At 40.5% G+C, this 20,236-nt stretch overlaps 1 protein-coding gene across 10 annotated transcripts in view; it reads right to left on the reverse strand.

Moving 5' to 3' along the window:
* The window catches only part of LOC140457994 (ubiquitin carboxyl-terminal hydrolase 15-like), a 115,705-nt gene that overhangs the window by 39,562 nt on the left and 55,907 nt on the right, over positions 1 to 20,236 (reverse strand). For 6 of the 10 annotated variants that reach the window (XM_072551913.1, XM_072551917.1, XM_072551916.1 and 3 more), the window contains one exon: positions 7,002 to 7,088. The exons of 3 other annotated variants lie outside the window; for them this stretch is intronic. In XM_072551913.1, coding sequence (XP_072408014.1) covers positions 7,002 to 7,088 — 87 coding nt within the window. Of the gene's footprint in view, positions 1 to 7,001; positions 7,089 to 20,236 lie in introns of those variants that run through there. One more of the 10 variants, XR_011953422.1, reaches the window with a different exon arrangement.

Consider the following 20,236-nt stretch of genomic DNA (forward strand, 5'->3'; position numbering starts at 1 on the left):
TTGAAATAAAGAAGAATGACACCAGAAATGTAAGATTACAGATAGGAGAAGCTAGCCATAGAGGAGACAGGGTTAACCTTTCAGGTGTTTTGATAGACATGCTTAAAATCATGAAGGGTTTAGACAAAATAAATGTAAAGAAGAGTTTCAAAGGCTGAAAGGCTGCCAAGATAGAAACTTAAAGTGACTATCAAAAGAAAGACGTGATATGACAAAGCATTTTTTTAAAATGACAATGGTAAGAATTTTTAATACACAACCTAATGTAGTGGATTCAGGTTTAATAGCAGCCTTTAAAAGGAAGTTGGATAAATACTTGGGAGGAGAAAGCAACTGTTGTGGTAAAAGAGAGAGATAGAGAGGCCAAGTGAATCCCTCCAAAACATTTCCACCACCTTCATACACATTTTCCTCTTCCCTCCCTTGTCAACCTTCCGCAGGGACCGCTCCCTTCAGGACATCCTCGTCTACTCTTTCTTCACTCCCCATATGTACCCACACTCCGAAGTCACCTTTCCCGGCAATCGCAGATCGTCTAACAGCAGCACATTTCCTTCCTCCCTCCTCATCATCCAAACCTCCCAACCCCCCCCACCCTCCAGGTGAAGCAGCAACTTAACTGCACTTCACTCAATCTATTCTGTTATATTTGCTTCTCAATGCAGTCTCCTCTACATTGGGGAAAATGAACCGTAGACTGGGTGACCACTTTGTGGAATACCTACGTTTTGTCTGCAAAAATGACCCTGAGCTTCCGGTTCCCTGCCAATTCAACACACTATTGTTTTCCCTGGCCAGCATGTGTGTCTCAGGCTTGCTGTAGTGCTCCAGCAAAGCTCAACGCAAGCTGGAAAAATAGCACCTAATTTTCTGTTTGGGAACTCTTCAGCTTTCTGGGCTTAATATGGAGTTCAACAATTTTAGGGCTTGAGCACTTTTTCCCAAGTCCTTACCCAAACCCCGCACACCAGTCCTTGTCCTCATATGGGCTGCTCTGACATACAACCCATTGTCAGTTAGTCCATTCTCCCAGGCTGACATTTACACAGTCCTTTATCTGTCCATCTGTTTTTCTCTCTCTCTTTAGGCTTGATCTCCACCCTCTTCCACCCCCGAGACCATCACCTGCATAAATACTAACCTATTCCTAGCCATGTCATTATGAAGGGTCACTGGACCTGAAATCTGCTTTATCTCCACAGATATTGCCAGGCTTGTTGAGTTTTCCAGCAATTTCTGTTTTTGTTTCTGATTTCTTACACCAACAATTCTCTTTTTTGTCGAGTAATGCCCTCTGCCCTTTTGACTTGAAAAGAGATTTGAAAGCACTTCACTAAAATATCTTCAAAAATGAAAACCAATGGTACAATTGGGTATCAATTTAAAATGATCTTTGAAAAAAATGATAGTTTTCATTTTAGATTCCCTTCAGACAAATAGCTTCTTAACCCAATCTAGATAGAATCTATCTACACACATTATAATTACTACACCTGTCTTAAAAGGAAACACTCAATCTTCTAAACCAATTAAAAGTGTATGATTTTTGTACTTTTAAGATGCTGAGCACTTGAAGAAAGTAAGTTTAAAGAAAGTGTCTCTGCAACTTTTAATACAGCTCCTTCCAGTTCTCTGATGCTTATTCAGTGTGAATAAGCCATACAGACCAGGCTGGTCCTAGGTTTGATTTCTATCCAGATTCTTGGTTAATTGATCTTGACTGCAGTTCCTGCAGTAATTCTGATGAAGGGCTTTTGCCCGAAACGTCGATTTTTCCTGCTCCTCGGATGCTGCCTGACCTGCCGTGCTTTTCCAGCACCACTCTAACCTTGACCCATGTAGCTATTATCATACAGATTTGCAAACCACTGGGGCAAAATCCAAAGAAAGGGAAGGAACAAAATTGGACGCAATAGTGATAACTCACTGACCAAGTAAGCCACTTGTCACTAATGTAGAAAGTATACTATTTCAACTTCCTTGAAGGGTATGGCTTTAACATGTAGATCTAATATATGCACATATAAGTTGTAGGCGCTGCTGCGCACTGAATGGGAGAACAGGCTCAAGCAGATGAGGAGTGATTTGGTTACTCAGCATTGCACCTACTCCCAATAATCTTTCACTCGATTGTTCATTAAGAGTTCATCTACATGCGTTTTAAAATATTTATGGAATCTCTGCCTCAAAAAGAGGAGGAAGTAGAGTTTCAAAGACTCAGTCTCTGAAAAGAAAAATTCTCATCTGTCTTAAAACAGGTAGGACCTTATTTTGAAAGTTTTGATTCTCTCTCCTAAGAAAGCATTCTTTTTAAATGCATCCCGGCAAAACTCCAAAGGATTCTGCATGTTTCAAGTCACTTCTTACTCTTCCAAACTCCAGCAGATAAGCCTAGCCGCTGTAATCTTTCATAAGACAGCACACCCATTCCTGGTATTAGTCTAGCAAACCTTCTATGAACTGCTTCCAACACATTTAATTGCCCACACAACGCATCATAACATTCCATCGATTTTCCCAAATATTTGCTGCACTTCATATTAACAGTCTGAGATTTATGCATGAGGGCACATAGATTCTTCTGTAATCTTTTACCATTTAGATATCACACTTATTTATTCCTCCTGCCAAAATGGACAATTTCACATTTCCTCACAATATATCTCATTTGCCATGGGCATAACTTGCCTCACTTCAGTGACAGCACCGGTTATACGTGTTGTAAGAAATTATATGTGCAAGATCCAACAGTAGAAATCATTTGCAGAACTGTGGCTTAGTAAGAGATATGAATCAAATTAAGTTGAGGTATAGATTAGTTAGGATCTGTCTAAGCAGCAGAACCAGCTCGAAAAACTGAATGGCTTACTTATGTTACTTAGGTACTAACGTATGTTTTGCAAGTTCTGGTTTCATCACAGATGTACACAAGAGGAGTCTGTAGAATAACATTTACGACTCTGAAGGAGCAGGAGTGGAATGTTCAGAGAAGCACGAGTGAAATGTCAGGAGGAGGAGGATGGTTTTCAAAAATCTTGCTGCTGCAAAAGCATCTTACACCAAGTCTCAGAACCTGTAACTTTATGGGTCAACTAGAGACTTAATTCCATGCCAATGGGAAGCTAAGAGCTTCCAATTAGATATGCAACTACAAATGCTCATGTTGTTTAAAGACTGTGCATAACTCCAGCTGTCCAGAATTTAAAAGCCATATCATCTGAGCGCTAGTATGTTTGGTTAAAATAAGTTGTTCAAATTGTGCAATGTTTTCAAATTCAATTATTCCTTCCTCTAGAGCAACTGTTTCTTTTCATTAATCTCTCCATTGCACAAAAACATTGAGAATATGTATGAAATGTGGACTGTGTTCCTACTAAACAAAACAGATCTTTCAAATTGAAAAGAATGCTTAATATAGATTAGTCTTTTTTGTAAAATTTGTACCAATGTTCAGCTTTTTCTGCTGGCATTCAAACATTGCAAACAGATATTCTTATAATGGAGCTGGAGCCACACACCTTCCAAGCTTATGAAGAAACAAAAACACTTCCACTGAATGGATCTCAAATACAAAATAACTTTGTTATTTGAATTTGCTTATTTGGAAAATCAGCTACAGTTTTTCCAAAAGCAGAACATAAAACTGACAGTGGAAAACAATATTCTGTAAAGTGCACCAAAGGTCAAATTTATAAATACACTTCGTCAAAAAATAATGTTTATCTAAAGTCCAGTAGTATTCTACAATTGCAATTGGGACAGTGTATCACTTTAATATGACATCTGATTAATTAAATTAAGTTATCGCTGTTATATGGGTAGCTTCTAAATCTATGGAAGCAAAGATTAATTTAAAAGCTATCAATTATACTGAAAGCTCCAGCCAAATTCAGAAGGAAGACAATTGTTCGCATGGTTTTCTATGGATGATTATGCTACACACATTTGATCACTCTGCGGATCTGTTCGAATACTTGGATGACATCTTCACTGGTGTTAGGCAACACCAATGGGTGTAACACTAGGCATGTTTCAATTATCAATATATGACTGTCCATCAAATAAATAATCATGGCTGACCATAACTTGCTTTTGAATCAGTCTGCTGTGCTGTTTATAATGTATCAGTTTTTTTCATATCTACTTATAGGCTCTCTCTTGCAATCACTTTTCTTGCATCAACATTTTGCTGCATTTATCTAACCTCATTAATTTTTGATGACTCTACTCCACATTCATTAATTTCCCTCAGCCTGCACCACGCCACTGAATTAAAGTAACTGGATTTTCTGACAGGCATTTAACAGAGGCTATTAAAAATACAAGTATTTCTTGAAGGCAGGATCGCCTTCAAGGTTTCACTGTACTCAATAATAACATGCCATAATTCAATTGTCAAATTTACAACATTGCCAAAGCAATCAAAGAACTGTGTGGGGTACATTTCTTGTTCCAGTCCTACTTGGGGGAGCCCCCATCCACAGCTCTTGCTGTGTTACATCATCTACGTCACTGGTGCTGCTCCCTGCTCTCCACTCAGTCCATCTCTAACTCTTTCTTCCCCTTTCTTGACATCCCCGTTTTCCCTTCTGGAGATAGACTGTCCACTGACACCCAAAGTTACCTTCCTCATACCTTATTTCTTGCAAGAATTCCATTCCAAAATTCGATTTTCTTCACTAGATCTGTTTTGATTATGCTACCTTTCCTCAACTCAGGATTCTCCTGGTGCTGTTGACAGGACCCTCTACTTTATCTGACCCATCATGTGCACTTCAAGCCCCACATCTTCCCCTCCTTCCCAGAACTACAGGAATCCCCCATCCTCAATTTCTTTCCTTTATTCATTCACAGGATGTGGTCATCACTGCCGTTGCCCGTTCCTAATGGTCCAGAGGGCAGTTAAGAGTCAACTGCATTGCTGTGGGTCTCGAGTCACATGTAAGCCAGACCAAGTAAGGATGGCAGTTTCCTTCTCTCAAGGACACTAGCGAATGAGATGGGTCTTTTCAAAAATTGACAATGGATTCATGATTATCATTAGATTCTTAACTCCAGATATTTATTGAATTCAAATTTCACCATCTGACATGGCAGGATTCGAATCCAGGCCCTCAGAATGTTGTCCGGGTCTCTGGATTAACAGTCCAGCGATAATAGCACTAGGCCATCGTCTCCCTTCACTTCCAACCCACTACTCTCTGCATTCATATATCATCTGGGGCTATAGGGTTCATTTTCTCTGTGGTATGCTTGTCCACTTCTCCTTCACTCCCAAAACTTCCTCACCCCACCATGGCACTATCCAATGCAATTGCAGAAGGTGTAACATAAGCCCATTCACCTCCCACCTCCTCACGGCCCCAAACACAACCTTCAGGTGAAACAGCAATTATTTGTATTCCTCAGAATCTGGTCTTCTCTAATTTGCTGCTCACAATGTGATCTCCTTTACACTGGCGAGACCACAGACTGGATGACTGTGCTTTGTCCATTGGAATGATCCTTAACTTTCCAGTTGCTGACTGTTTCAATTGAACACATTGCTCTCAAGTTAACATTTCTTTCTTGGCCCTCCTGCAGCACTCCAAAGCACAACTCAAGCCTAAGAAACACGACCTCATTTTCTGCCTAAGCAGTTTACAGCTGCTAGGAGACAATACTGAATTCCACAACTTCAGAGCATGATTTCATGATATTTATCCTCCATTTTCTTACATTTCTCCTCTACCATCCTTCCCACCTGGTATTGTTTACACCTTGTTTACTTTGCTCTTAGACCTATTTTATACCTCTATTTCTCTTTCACTGTTATTAGCAACCCCTTTAAGTTTTAAATAAACCTCTGTGTCATCTGTCTCATTGGCCCTCCTTCTCACCTTTCCAAACCCTATCAGTTCTAAAAAGAGTCATGTCAGACTTGAAATGTTAATTGTACTTCTTTCTCCACAGATGCTTCCAGACCTGTTGAGTTTCTCCAACATTGTATCTTTGTTTCAGTCAAGAAACTTACCTCTAATACCAAAATAATTCATTGAATAGAACAGCAGCTACTGAAATCATAAATCTATCAGCATTCAATCAGGTCATATAGGTAGAGTAACAGTCACAAGTGAAGAATAAATCTATGCAAATTAAAGCAGACTCTTTACAAATTAATTTAGCCTTTCAGATTCACAGAATCTTAAAATCAGAGCACAGAAGCAGCCCTTTGGCCACTGAGTCTGTACCACCAAAAATGTACGAAGTATACTAAGTACACTAGTTCCACTTTTCCATTTCCTTATTTTATTTTCCTCCAAAATGTTTACACTTCTCTTTCTCCCACTCAACAATCTTGACATACAAATACATCAATGACAGGATTTGCATTGAGGAAACATTTTAGTTCTTGGAATATCTGTAATCCCGAAACACAACTGTCTAAATAAACAGAAATGGGAGCCTTTTGTATTACCTGATTGCATACATCGGAGGAAAAGACATCACCAAGCAGACATGCCAAAACAGATCAAGAATAATGTTTGTTACTCTATGACTCAACAGTTTAAATTGAATTTCAAAGGAAATATTCCTCATTTGCACACAGAACACAGAAGTATACATAATTGCAGCTCAGATTTTTTGAGCATCATCATGACAGCTTCAAAATCCCTCAATCTCCAACCAGGAAGCAATTGCAATAAGGAAAGCTTTCCAAGGCCAGATCCAGTTTCTTTCCACGCCATACATCTTTGGGCCGACAATGACATTCTCCAAAGCAGGATTACCTATCACAAGTTGCAACAAAATCTGTCCTGCCACATTCCAGCAATACATTGACTGCACTGATTATAAACACTCAATATCAAAATAGATGAGATGAGCATCAACTATCCTAGTGTCAAGTTAGTGATCAAAACCAATCCACAAGTCAGTGCCACTGCATTCACAAACCAAAATATATTTTTAAAAGTGCATGCAGACATATTTACAAACAGTTCTGAAGAGGCACTACTTACTTTCTGTTGTTGAAGCTGCTATAATTATTGGATAGAGCTGAAGGGGAAACCTTTGGCAATGTTGAAAAATTTGAAGCACTTGGAGACCTTGAAAAATAATGAAATTATAAAATTTGGTCACAAAAGTGGGTGAAAAATCTAATTTTCACCATGATACTCAGGATCTGGTTGGCAAATGGATTCTACATGTTAAAAGCATAAATGTTCAAATATAATCAAAAGCACATTGGCCAATGCCCTTAAATAACGCTTGGAAATATATTAGGGGACACCTTTCTTACTGTAACTCATTGAATTTCTGCAAGCTAATGCAAGATGAACATAACTATTCAGTGATTGAAAATGACAGAACAAATATCCATCACTAATTCTGCGACTGAATAAGTGGATTATAAAGTACAAGTTCATTAAGTTGCTCATTTTCACTAAGTTGAATTGTGAAGTATTACTGCTTTTTAACTTGTTAAAAAAAATCTGCTCTTTCAATTTATTTTGTACAATTGATTCTGAAAGTCGATAGTTAGCATAAGCTCTGGCCTAATACAAAATGTCACAACGTACACTCCCTTTTATAAAAGTGAATCATAATAACATTTCACTTCAAACATGTCATCTAAATGACAACCCTGTACTCCTCTTTATGAACGGTAATTTGCAGAACATCCACATGTTGACTGAGACCTTATCAGTTCTGACCATTTGTTCCCACATTCTGCATTTCTGTCCTATCACTACTGTGAATGTACCAAATTTCAAAGGAACTAAAATTGTGTTTATCATTTTGTTTAACCCTACTTGGCTTCTCTATTTGATCATCTTTGTTGACTTTTAGTTCTGTGCCTTTTCTCTCCCCTCTTTGCTGTTTGTTACACTTAGAAAACAAGTTATGCATTCAACTGGAGCTGTCTATTCTAATTCCATTCACCGCTCTGGTATCCTTTCTTTGCAAATACAGTATTTCATTAATCTATTTTAAAACAATATTTTTGTCTGTATATGACTTTTAGTAAAGAACTCAGAGGTCATACAAGTAATATGTCAAATCATTTAAAATGTCCTTTTTGCTTCATCTTTGCCCTCTCTAAGCCACCCATGTGCGTGACCAGGTAGTGAACACGAAGATACCTTTTGTGCCATTTTTTCCACAAATTGCTCTCTTTAAGGACTACATATGCAAAAGATAAAAGGTACCATGCATTGAAATAAACAAGCCATGCTGGATGAAGAACACTTAGAACTTGATACCCAAAGTGGGGACCTCAAGTGGAACCACAAGCTGAAATTTTGGAGTCTTAACCTCTGAAGCCACAATCTCCACTGTGGAGTTCTGACCAAGATATAACAATTGCATTCCCACAGATCACCCACTCTCTCGGCTCTCTCTTTCCTGACTACTGATGTCTCAGTTCTCAGTGTAGGGGTAGCATCAATTTTCAAGTCTCAAAATGGGATCACAAAACAAAAAAATTTGAGAAGTACTGAGATAGAGATATCATTGATGAGAATCAGTCAACACCCATGTTACTAATTTACCAACCACTGGAAACAAATTTTTCTTTGTTTCACAATTTCATGTTTTTTTTCAGTTATAATAGATTTCTTGTTAACCTTTTCTACCAGTAAATTTACATTCTGTAGCCTTTTTTTTAAAACAATGTTATACTTCAAACATATACTGGATTAGTGGTACTGGAAGAGCACAGCAGTTCAGGCAGCATCCAACTCGAAACGTCGATTTTACTGCTTGTTGGATGCTGCCTGAACTGCTGTGCTCTTCCAGCACCACTAATCCAGTATTTGCTTTCCAGCATCTGCAGTCATTGTTTTCACCTCTATACTTCAAACATATTCTACTGCATCTCTGCTGCATCATTGCTTCAATTACATATTTTCCCATTCCTCCTATTTATTTTATTTCCTCCTCTTGAATGTTCTCCCCCAAACTTTCTACCTTTCTTTCCCTACTGCCAAGTTCCTTCCACTCAGGACCTATCCTAACATTATAGACAATATTTGCTCTTCATGGAATCTCCGTTCTCTTGTTCAGTTCTATACTTCCGAACTACAGATCAGATGTAGATGCATCTGACATTTGACAGACAATTCCTGCTTTTTGATAAAGCAAAATGACTGCAAGAAGCACAATTAACATGCATTAAAGGTAGACCTCTGCACTGGCACCTGCTCCCAACTGTGGTTGAAAGTATGATATAGCACTGAGGAGCCAGACGTAAAGCCAAACATACAACACATTGCTCTTTCCAGCACTTTGGATTTTTAAAAAATAAACTTTTTCCTCTTATTACAGACATTAGTTGGAAATTAGAAATAAAGTGGAGATTAGAAATGAAGTACATCATTGAAATGTTCACATTTCAATGGCACAGCGACAAATCTCAGGTTTTTTTTTTAAAAACCCAGATATTTGGGGTTTAACATTGCTTATTAGGACAAGACAGACACTGCGGCTGTACAGGACATTGGTTAGGCCACTTTTGGAATATTGCATGCAATTCTGGTCTCCTTCCCATTGGAAGGATAGAGTCATAGAGATGTACAGGAAGAAACAGATCCTTCGGTCCAACCTGTCCATGCCGACCAGATATCCCAACCCAATCTAGTCCCACCTGCCAACACCTGGCCCATATCCCTCCAAACCCTTCCTATTCATATACCCATCCAAATGCCTCTTAAATGTTGCAATTGTACCAGCCTCCACCACATCCTCTGGCAGCTCATTCCATACACATACCACCATCTGCGTGAAAAAGTTGCCCCTTAGGTCTCTTTTATATCTTTCCCCTTTCACCCTAAACCTATGCCCTCTAGTTCTGGAGTCCCTAACCCCAGGGAAAAGACTTTGCCAATTTATCCTATCCATGCCTCTCTCAATTTTGTAAACCTCTATAAGGTCACCTCTCAGCCTCCGATGGTCCAGGGAAAACAGCCCCAGCCTGTTCAGCCTCTCCTTGTAGCTCAGATCCTCCAACCTTGGCAACATCCTTGTAAATCTTTTCTGAATCCTTTCAAGTTTCACAACATCTTTCTGATAGGAAGGAGACCAGAATTGCAGGCAATATTCCAACAATGGCCTAACCAATGTCCTATACAGCTGCAAAATGACCTCCCAACTCCTGTACTCAATACTCTGACCAATAAAGGAAAGCATACCAAATGCCTTCTTCACTATCCTATCTACCTGCGACTCCACTTTCAAGGAGCTATGAACCTGCACTCCAAGGCCTCTTTGTTCAGCAACACTCCCTAGGACCTTACCATTAAGTGTAGAAGTCCGGCTAAGATTTGCTTTCCCAAAATGCGACACCTCGCATTTATCTGAATTAAACGCCATCTGCCACTTCTCAGCCCATTGATCCAGATCCTGTTTTAATCTGAGGTAACCCTCTTCACTGTCCACCACTACACCTCCAATTTTGGTGTCATCTGCAAACTTACTAACTGTACCTCTTATGCTTGCATCCAAATCATTTATGTAAATGACAAAAAGTAGAGGACCCAGCACCGATCCTTGTGGCACTCCACAGGTCACAGGCATCCAGTCTGAAAAACAACCCTCCACCACCACCCTCTGTCTTCTACCTTTGAGTCAGTTCTGTATCCAAATGGCTGGTTCTCCCTGTATTCCGTGAGATCTAACCTCGCTAATCAGTCTCCCATGGGGAACCTTCTCGAACGCCTTACTGAGGTCCATATAGATCACATCTACTGCGCTGCCCTCATCAATCTTCTTTGTTACTTCTTCAAAAAGCTCAATCAAGTTTGTGAGACATAATATCCCACGCACAAAGCCATGTTGACTATCCCGAATCAATCCTTGCCTTTCCAATACATGTGCATCCTGTCCCTCAGGATTCCCTCCAACAACTTGCCCACCACTGAGGTCAGGCTCACCGGTCTATAGTTCCCTGGCTTGTCTTTACCGCCTTTCTTAAACAGTGGCACCACGTTTGCCAACCTCCAGTCTTCCAGCACCTCACCTGTGACTATCGATGATACAAATATCTCAGCAAGAGGCCCAGCAATCACTTCTCTAGGTTCTCACTGAGTTCTCAGGTACACCTGACCAGGTCCTGGGATTTATCCACCTTTAATCGTTTCAAGACATGCAGCACTTCCTCCGCTGTAATCTGGACATTTTGCAAATTTGAAAGGGTTCAGAAAAGATTTCCAGGAATATTGCCAGGATTGGATGATTTGAGCTAGAGGGAAAGCTTGCGTAGGCTGTGGCTGTTTTTCTGAGTGTCAGAGACTGAGGGGTGACTTTACAGAGGTTTATAAAATCATGAGGTGCATGGATAGGATTAATAGAAAAGGTCTTTTCCCTGGTGTGGGAGGGGGGAACGTGGTGATGCTGTTTTGGGGGCGGAGGGGGGGGGTGGTGGAGGTGGAGTTCTAAACCACAGGGCATAGGTTTAGAGTGAAAGATATAAAAAGGACCTAAGGGGCTACTTTTTCAGAGGGGCTGGTGCATACATGGAATGAGCTGATAGAGGAAATGGTGGAGGCTGGGAGAATAACAGCATTTAAAATGCATATGGTTGAGCATATGAATAAGAAGGGTTTAGAGGGATATGGGCCAAGTGCTAGCAAATGGGACTAGATTAGGATATCTGGTTGGCATGGACAAGTTGGACCGAAGAGTCTGCTTCCGTACTGTACACCTCTATGACTCTATGCTATTTCCAAGTCCAGTTTTAATATTATAACAATTTTAAATGCTCTATTATATGAGAAATCCATCTGGTAAGCTTTTCTAATGACATTTTCCTTTCCATACCAGCATTTAACTGCGTTTCCATACCAGATTTCTCCCATGCAGCCACTGCTTTTGCTGGCCTCTCCAAATTCCACTGCTTAGCTACCAACTCCATCCCTTTCCCAAAAAAAAATTACCTCTGGGCTCAACTATTTCAACTTGTTCCAGCTGGTCTCCCAATTGCTACCCAAAATCAGCCAAAGCTCTGGTCTCCACATCGTAACATGCAGCAAACCTTATTCTTATATCACTCCTGTGTTCACTGACCTGCATTGCTCCACGTCAAGCAAGGTTTGAATTTACAATTCTCATTTATTTTCAAATCCCTACATGACCTCGCATTTCTGTAACTTTCTTTAATCCAAAACCAAAGATCGTTGCACTATTCGAATTCTGGCTTCATGGGCATAACTTTACTCTTGGTGGTCATGCCTTTCCTCGCTTAGGCCCTGAATTCTAGAATACTTTGGTTTTTAATCATCTTTTGACATGCTCCTTAAAATCTTCCACTTTAATCAAGCCTTTGACCGATTACCTCATTATGCAGTATGGTTTCCTACTTTGTTTTGTAATGCTCCTGAAAAACACCTTTGGATGTTTTATTAAATTTGTTGGTGCTCCCATGTCCCTCTTTCTCCTCACAAGGCCATTTGTTCCGGCATAAAACCCACCTGTGGCAAGTGACTAACCGAAGTAGCAACACCACCAAATATACAGGTTGTGCGCAGAGTCACGGAACAGGAACCAGGAGGAGCTTTGCTAATACAGAGGAACCTTATTAACCGGCATTCAATTAACCGAATTTCAGATTATCCGGCAAGATCACAAGGTCCCGAAGCTTGGCTAAATTATGTTATCTGGCATTCGATTGTTCGAATAAAATACTTCTTGCCCGGGTCATTTGGATAATCGAGGTTCCTCTGTATTTACCTTTGCATACCCAAATGGAACTGAATCAAATCCACGAGGCCAGATACTATAGTTGAGCAGCGATAAAAGTGCAGATTAGGAATCTTCAAATTCTGATTAACTGTCATTGACCCGAAATGTTAGATCCCTTTTTCCTCTCTTCAGATACTGCCTGATATGGAGAGGATTGCTTTTGCAGGATTTCCTCATTTCTATAGTTCAACTAATTATTAACATTGTGCAGGAAAAATCTATTCTGTGCTGAATGCACTGTTAGCCAACTACAAACAGTACCTATCAAATGTTTTACTAAAGGACAATCCTTGCAAACTCTGTGTTTTGGTGCTCCAGGTATACAAAAAAAAAAGTTACTTATACTGAGTCAGAGAGTTCTCACTGCCCTCAGTATTAAACAGAGCAGCAAATCTATCCTGAGGTAAAGGAAATATCAAAGAAAGATGGAGAAATCACAGCATTCAGAATAAGAGTTAAAAGTATCAGGATATATTTGGTGACTATAAAGTACTCTCATTTAAAAAATTCTCATTCATACTGAGCTGCCACTCAAATTAATTTGTGTTCACTGAGTGCAAAATCTGTAATGAACCACCACAATCTATAAGTAAAAATGTCAAGTAGCATTCTTAAAAGTTGCAACCCAACAAAGTGATTTATACAATTGAAAATGGATTTATCACAATGTTGATCATTTTACAGTCATGAAGTTATATTAGACTTGAAATGTTAACTGTAAATCTCTCCACAGGTGCAAGCATCTGCTGAGTTTCTTCAGGATCCTCTTGGTTATCACAATGTTTGTGGTTTGCAGAAACTTGAATTTCGCTCACTTTAATTAGTACCTAAATTTAATGTTTATGGCAATAAAGCAAATTGTGATGAAAAACAAGTTAACTTCAGTGAAATTTCCATTCCAAAATTTTATTTTTACAACTGTCCAAAACTCAAATGCTAACACTTACACAACAATATTGTTACTGCCCAATTCAGAGCACTATTTTGGTTTCATTTCAAATGACTAAAATATATTCCGCAGAGGTGACAGGACACAGATATGCACCAGCTAACAACCTAAGGAATGACACCTTATTAAGGTTATCATGATACAAAATAGTAATGCATCAAAAATGTTGGTTAGTTAATAAGAAATGCACGAATGTTCTTTTCCATGGTTGGTTAATAGGCTGCAAAAGAGAGCAACTGCCTGAATTTTGACTTGCATTTGCAGTGAGACAAGCAAGACAGACATTATTTGACAAATACGTATAAATTCCGTTTGAATAGCATACAGTCACAAAGAATATCCAAAGTTAATGGCTAGCTAACATGCAAGGGACTTTGCATTCCAGTAAAATGAAACCACGCATTCAAGCTCCAGATGTTATCGCCCACTACCAGCAGTTGCATACAGCAAAATTTATAAAACTTGAATCAGTTTACAGATTGACTGTTGGCTGGCTTTATTTGCTGAGAAACGTTAGCTCATCAAAAACTTCTTACATAAGACAGGAATGTTGAATTTGTGCTTAGAAATAGCATGTGATGGCCACAATTTAAATTGAACATGTTTAATCCATCTGCTCAAGATATCTCAGTGCAGTAAAATACAGACAAAACAAAAACAACTAATTAAAATCTCTCAATATAGTCTGCCACATTTAGGATTCTGCAGACTTGCACAATTTAAAACTACATCCATCCCAAAGTACAAGCATTTTAAAATACTCTACAGAAACTGCAAGTGCACTAATTATTAAAACTCAGCTGACCTGGCTCTAAATGAGCAAAGAGAAAGGAAAGGAAGGTTGTGAGAGCATGGTCAGGGACGCAAACAAAACTGTGATCAAGGGAAGTAAACTAGAATTTATACAGCACCTTTCATGACCTCAGGATGTCCTGAACAGCTTTACAGACAATGAAATACTGCTGCAATACAGAAAATGTGGCGGCCTTTTTGTGTAGCATAAGTTCCGACACATAACAATAGATATCGCCTGCAAAATTATTTTAAAGTATAAATATTGACCAGAACCCTGGATAACACCCCCAAATCTTCAAAAGAGTCCCATTGGATGTTTTGTGCAAGAGTAGATGGGTCCTTAGTTTAACATCTCATTCAGGGCAGCATTTCCTCAGATTATGACAGGATTGTCAATCTAAATCTTGATACTGGAATGGGCCTTAAACCCAAAACCTATTGACTCTGAGATAAACGTGTTACAGAGCTACTGCTGTCAAAATATCTATTAAACAAATCACAGAGTTTAATATAGTTATTTGATTGATGAAAAATAAAAATTAAATTGGAGTTGTGTTTACGCACAAATCTGAACCAGCTAAATATTACTACACAGCAAAAGACATCACAACAATGGTCAAAACGTTGACCAAATGAGGACAGCAATCATAAATCCAAAAATTAAAGGTAGACTTTTTTAAAAACAAAGTCAGAACACGATGCAAGGAATTAGATTGCTTTTGCAAAAAAAAAGATTAGAATCAAGGACTAAAAATCAACCAGACCAACCAGGTTGGGGGTCTCGTAGTACAGAGCTGAAAATGTGTTGCTGGAAAAGTGCAGGAGGTCAGGCAGCATCCAAGGAGCAGGAGAATCGACGTTTTGGGCATGAGCCCTTCTTCAGGTCTCGTAGTACAGTCAAACCACACGTCTGGGCCAGGAGGTCCAATCCTCCCACTTCCTCCAGACCAAAGGGGTAGCCATGGGCACACGTATGGGCCCCAGCTATGCCTCTCTCTTTGTTGGCTACGTAGAACAGTCGATCTTCCATAATTACACCTGCACCACTCCCCACCTCTTCCTCCGCTACACTGATGACTGCATTGGCGCCACCTCGTGCTCTCACGAGGAGGTTGAGCAATTCATCAACTTCACCAACACATTCCACCCTGACCTTAAATTTACCTGGACCATCTCTGACACCTCCCTCCCCTTCCTGGACCTCTCTCCATCTCCATTAGTGGCGACTGACTTGACACTGACATTTGTTACAAACCCACCAACTCCCACAGCTACCTGGATTACACCTCTTCCCACCCTACCTCCTGCAAAAATGCCATCCCGTATTCCCAATTCTTCCGCCTCCGCCATATCTGCTCCCAGGAGGACCAGTTCCACCACAGAACACACCAGATGGCCTCCTTCTTTAGAGACCGCAATTTCCCTTCCCACGTGGTTAAAGATGCCCTCCAACGCATCTCGTCCACATCCCGCACTTCTGCCCTCAGACCCCACCCCTCCAACCGTAACAAGGACAGAGCGCCCCTGGTGCTCACCTTCCACCCTACCTACCTTCGCATAAACCAAATCATCTGCCGACATTTCCGCCACCTCCAAACAGACCCCACCACCAGGGATATATTTCCCTCCCCACCCCTTTCCGCCTTCCCCAAAGACCGTTCCCTCCGTGACTACCTGGTCAGGTCCACGCCCCCCCAACAACCCACCCTCCCGTCCTGGCACCTTCCCCTGCCACCGCAGGAATTGCAAAATCTGCGCCCACACCTCCTCCCTCTCCTCCATCCAAGGTCCGAAAGGAGCCTTCCACATCCAAAGTTTTACCTGCACATCCACCAATATCATTTGTTGTATCCGTTGCTCCCGATGCGGTCTCCTCTACATGAGGGAGACTGGACGCCTACTAGCAGAGTGCTTTTGGGAACATCTCCAGGACACCCGCACCAATCAACCACACCACCCTATGGCCCAACATTTCAACTCCCCCTCCCACTCTGCCGAGGACCTGGAGGTCCTGGACCTCCTTCACCACTGCTCCCTCACCACCAGACACCTGGAGGAAGAACGCCTCATCTTCTGCCTCGGAACACTTCAACCCCAGGGCAGCAATGTGGACTTGAACAGCTTCCTCATTTCCCCTTCCCCCATCTCACCCCAGTTCCAAACTTGCAGCTCAGCATCACCCTTATGACTTGTCCTACCTGCCTATCTTCTTTCCCACCTATCCACTCCACCCTCCCCCCGCCCCCGACCTATCATCTTCATCCCCTCCCCCCACTCACCTATTGTACTATATGCTACTTTATCCCCATCCCCACCCTCCTCTCACTTATCTCTCCAGCCTTCAGGCTCTCTGCTTGTATTCCTGATGAAGGACTTTTGCCCGAAATGTCAATTTTACCGCTCCTCGGATGTTGCCTGAACTGCTGTGCTCTTCCAGCACCACTAATCCAGAATCTGGTATCCAGCATCTGCAGTCATTATTTTTAACACGTTTAAGTCCCACCTACCCCTGAGTTATATCATGAATTGTCTGAACAGGTTGATTAAAAATAACTGCCCTATGAGCTGATGGTATATAGACTAGATATAAACTTTGTGGAGCTGCAAGGCAGATGTGAAAAGAACATTAAATGGTCCTTGTGAAATAGTGGTAGCATCCCCATTTCCAAGCTGGATGACTTGGTTTCAAGTCCCACCTGCCCCAGAGATGAATAATTTCTGAACAGAATTAGTGGAAAATATCTGCAAACCAAGCTTGGCTGCTGTGGCATGCTTCATCTTTTGTTAGTTAGTGCAGTATTACTGCTCCACCAATAGAGGTCTACAGAGTATTAAGTATGCACAGTACAGAATCGCTCTGCCTCCCTCTCAATGACTGCAGGTTGCTGCTAGTCACAGTTTTGCCATGTTTTCGCTATGACACAAGGTAAGAATGTCAGCCCCTAAGAACTACTTCATGGGGGCTAGCATGAAAACTGAACCCTTGGTATTGGCATTAATCTACGTCCTACTCTTGCCATCTAGCCAAATGTGAGCTAAACTCACAGCATGAAAAACCAGCAGCAGTAACAACAAATTTACATTTATAACATAGGAGCAGTAGCCAACATAAGATTTAGATTTAATTCTCGTGTACTTGGGTACAGTGAAAAGTGTACAAAGTTGCCATTCACCAACGCCATTTTACTGAGCAAAAGACCAAATTAAAAACAGAAGCAGAAATAAAAGGAACATCCAAAAGAAAAAGGAAATGTCCAATTCACTCCCCCACCTCCATCATGAGTCTTTGCTGCCAGAAAGTCCATCCCTCAGTCTATGAACACTTGAGGTGTCCTGAGTCCTCACACACTGCCTCAGCCGGAATGCCACCATCTCTACTGTCTGGTACCCAGGCCCAGCTATGACCTGGAGCTATGCCGCTGTCATTCTTCGGACCATTTTGCCTCCACCAATGTCATCGCTGCCATGAGCTCACTGAGGCTGGCGGGTTTCAAACTGGACTCAAACTTAGATCTGGGCCTATTACGCCAAAACAACTGCTCCAGTTATGGCAGTGATACTTAGCAGTGAAGGCCTAGCAGGCAATTTGATGTTTCATATTTAATCAAAGTACACTAATCCATTAACCTAGTATTGTATTATTTTGCTTAACCATAGCAATGTAGACTTTCATACTTGGACTTTTTTTGATTTACATCAAAGAAATGCACCACACTATTTTGAACAGAACATACTAATAAGCTAATTTCAGAACAAATACCAAGAAGCCCCTGTTTCGCTTATTTATATTGTACAGGTTTACAGCATGAGAATTTGCAACCGTCAATTCATATCCTCTCAATTTGTTAAATCTATCTAAAACCTGTCAATACTGAAGGAAGGCTAGATGGGGCTTACCACAGGGAGGGAAAGAAAATAGCTGCTGTCTTCTAGATTATCTTTATTTTAATTCACATCTATTCTCTGCTAAAACAATTACATTTACTAGATGTATTCTTTATTTTCAGAGTTAACATTGTAGTGTTGTTTAATTTTATAATTATATAACCCTCCAGGCTTTTATTTAGTAACTGAATACATAAGGGTATCTCATGATAAAACCTTTTATATACTTTTTATATGACGTTTTAAGTATCACTTAAATATTACACACTGGAGAGGAGGAGAGGTGACTTGATAGAGGTGTACAGGTAATGAGAGGCATTCACAGAGTAGATAGCCAGAGACTTTTCCCTAGGGTAGAAATGGCCGTCATGATGGGTTATAATTTTAAAAAGGTGACTGGAGGAAGATATAGGGGAGATGTCAGAGGTAGATTCTTTACGCAGAGACTGGGGGGGGGGGTCGTCAGTGGAATGCACTGCCAATGGTGGTAGTAGAGTCAGAGACATTAAGGACATTTAAGCGACTTCTGAATAAGCACATGGATGGCAGTAAATTGAGGGGTGTGTAGGTGAGGTTGACCTTAGATTAAGATAAATGCTGGACACAATATCATGAGCTGAAGGGTGTGTACTGTGCTGTACTGTTCTATGTTATATTACCTGCCTTGTAATTTATCTAAGCTTATCATCAAGGACTGTCCTTCTCACCCCCTCCTTTCACCTGAGGCACAGTGACCCTAAGGTTAAACAACACTGTCTCTCTCTCTCTCTCTCACACACTCACACACACACACACACACACAAGAGAGCCCTACGGTCTCCTTCTGGTGGCTTTATCTTTAATGTGTCTGTAGTTGTTCTCTGTGATCTTCTACATTAGTCTTATATAGGTTTAAGGTTATAAGCAGCTCTTCCATAATACTATCTTTTGTGAAGTCAGTCATCCTAAGCACCCACAACTACAAAAAGGAAAAGTAGCTTAACAAGAGCTAACAAATATACCTTGATAGGTGTTTGAATTAATGAGAAACCTGCACCAATTATGCAAAACTGAGACAATTAACTCAGTATCAATCATGAAGGCCCGACAGAATAATTATCCTATTCTAAACAAACGGGCAAAGAAAATACCATAAAATATCCTTACCATGGCAAGGAAGCAAGGTTACAATACCAACTATGAGAAGAGTGGTCCTATGAGTAATGGCAAAGGGAACCTATCAAGAGATGGTGGGAGGCAATTTCAGTCACTGTCCATCACCCTCAAGACCAATCTCAGAGTAATAGGCATCCCTTGAGCCAAACAGAAAGGAACCTTGCATAATCAAGGCCAATCAGAATGCAATAACATCGATTAAGCTGTGGATTGGGACTTGGAAAAAGTTAAAAAGCAACAACTTTCAGTAAATCACTGCACCAAGTTTGAAACTGAAGTTTGTAGAGCCTGCTGTCCAGTGGAAGCAGAATCCTTAAGAGCTATTGGAAAGCCAGTGACCAAGCACTGCCATGAATGCCCTGGGTTGAATCAGAAAGGACTGTAGTACACCCATTACGTCGAGGCTTAACTTAAGTATTATTTTGCAATTTGAATAGTGCCCTCAAGTTGCCTGCTTACAGTTTCAAATAAAGGAAGTTGTTGGAAACAACATTTAAATTGTAGTCTTAAAAATATTACAATTATTTCAAATATCTCTCATTAAGAATATTTGGCTTTTGGTATAGATAACTCCATCCACTAATAAGATGAAAATTTGCATCTATTATGGATTTTGGCTACAACTTCATTTTACAGTCAAAGTGTGTAATTATGTTCATGTACAAAGTGGGCTGTACTGAAGTCCCAGTATTTAGTTGTACTAACTCATTGTGACTAGGGCTGTGATTGATC

Source organism: Chiloscyllium punctatum, chromosome 32, assembly GCF_047496795.1.
Source record: "Chiloscyllium punctatum isolate Juve2018m chromosome 32, sChiPun1.3, whole genome shotgun sequence".
NCBI lineage: Eukaryota > Metazoa > Chordata > Chondrichthyes > Orectolobiformes > Hemiscylliidae > Chiloscyllium > Chiloscyllium punctatum.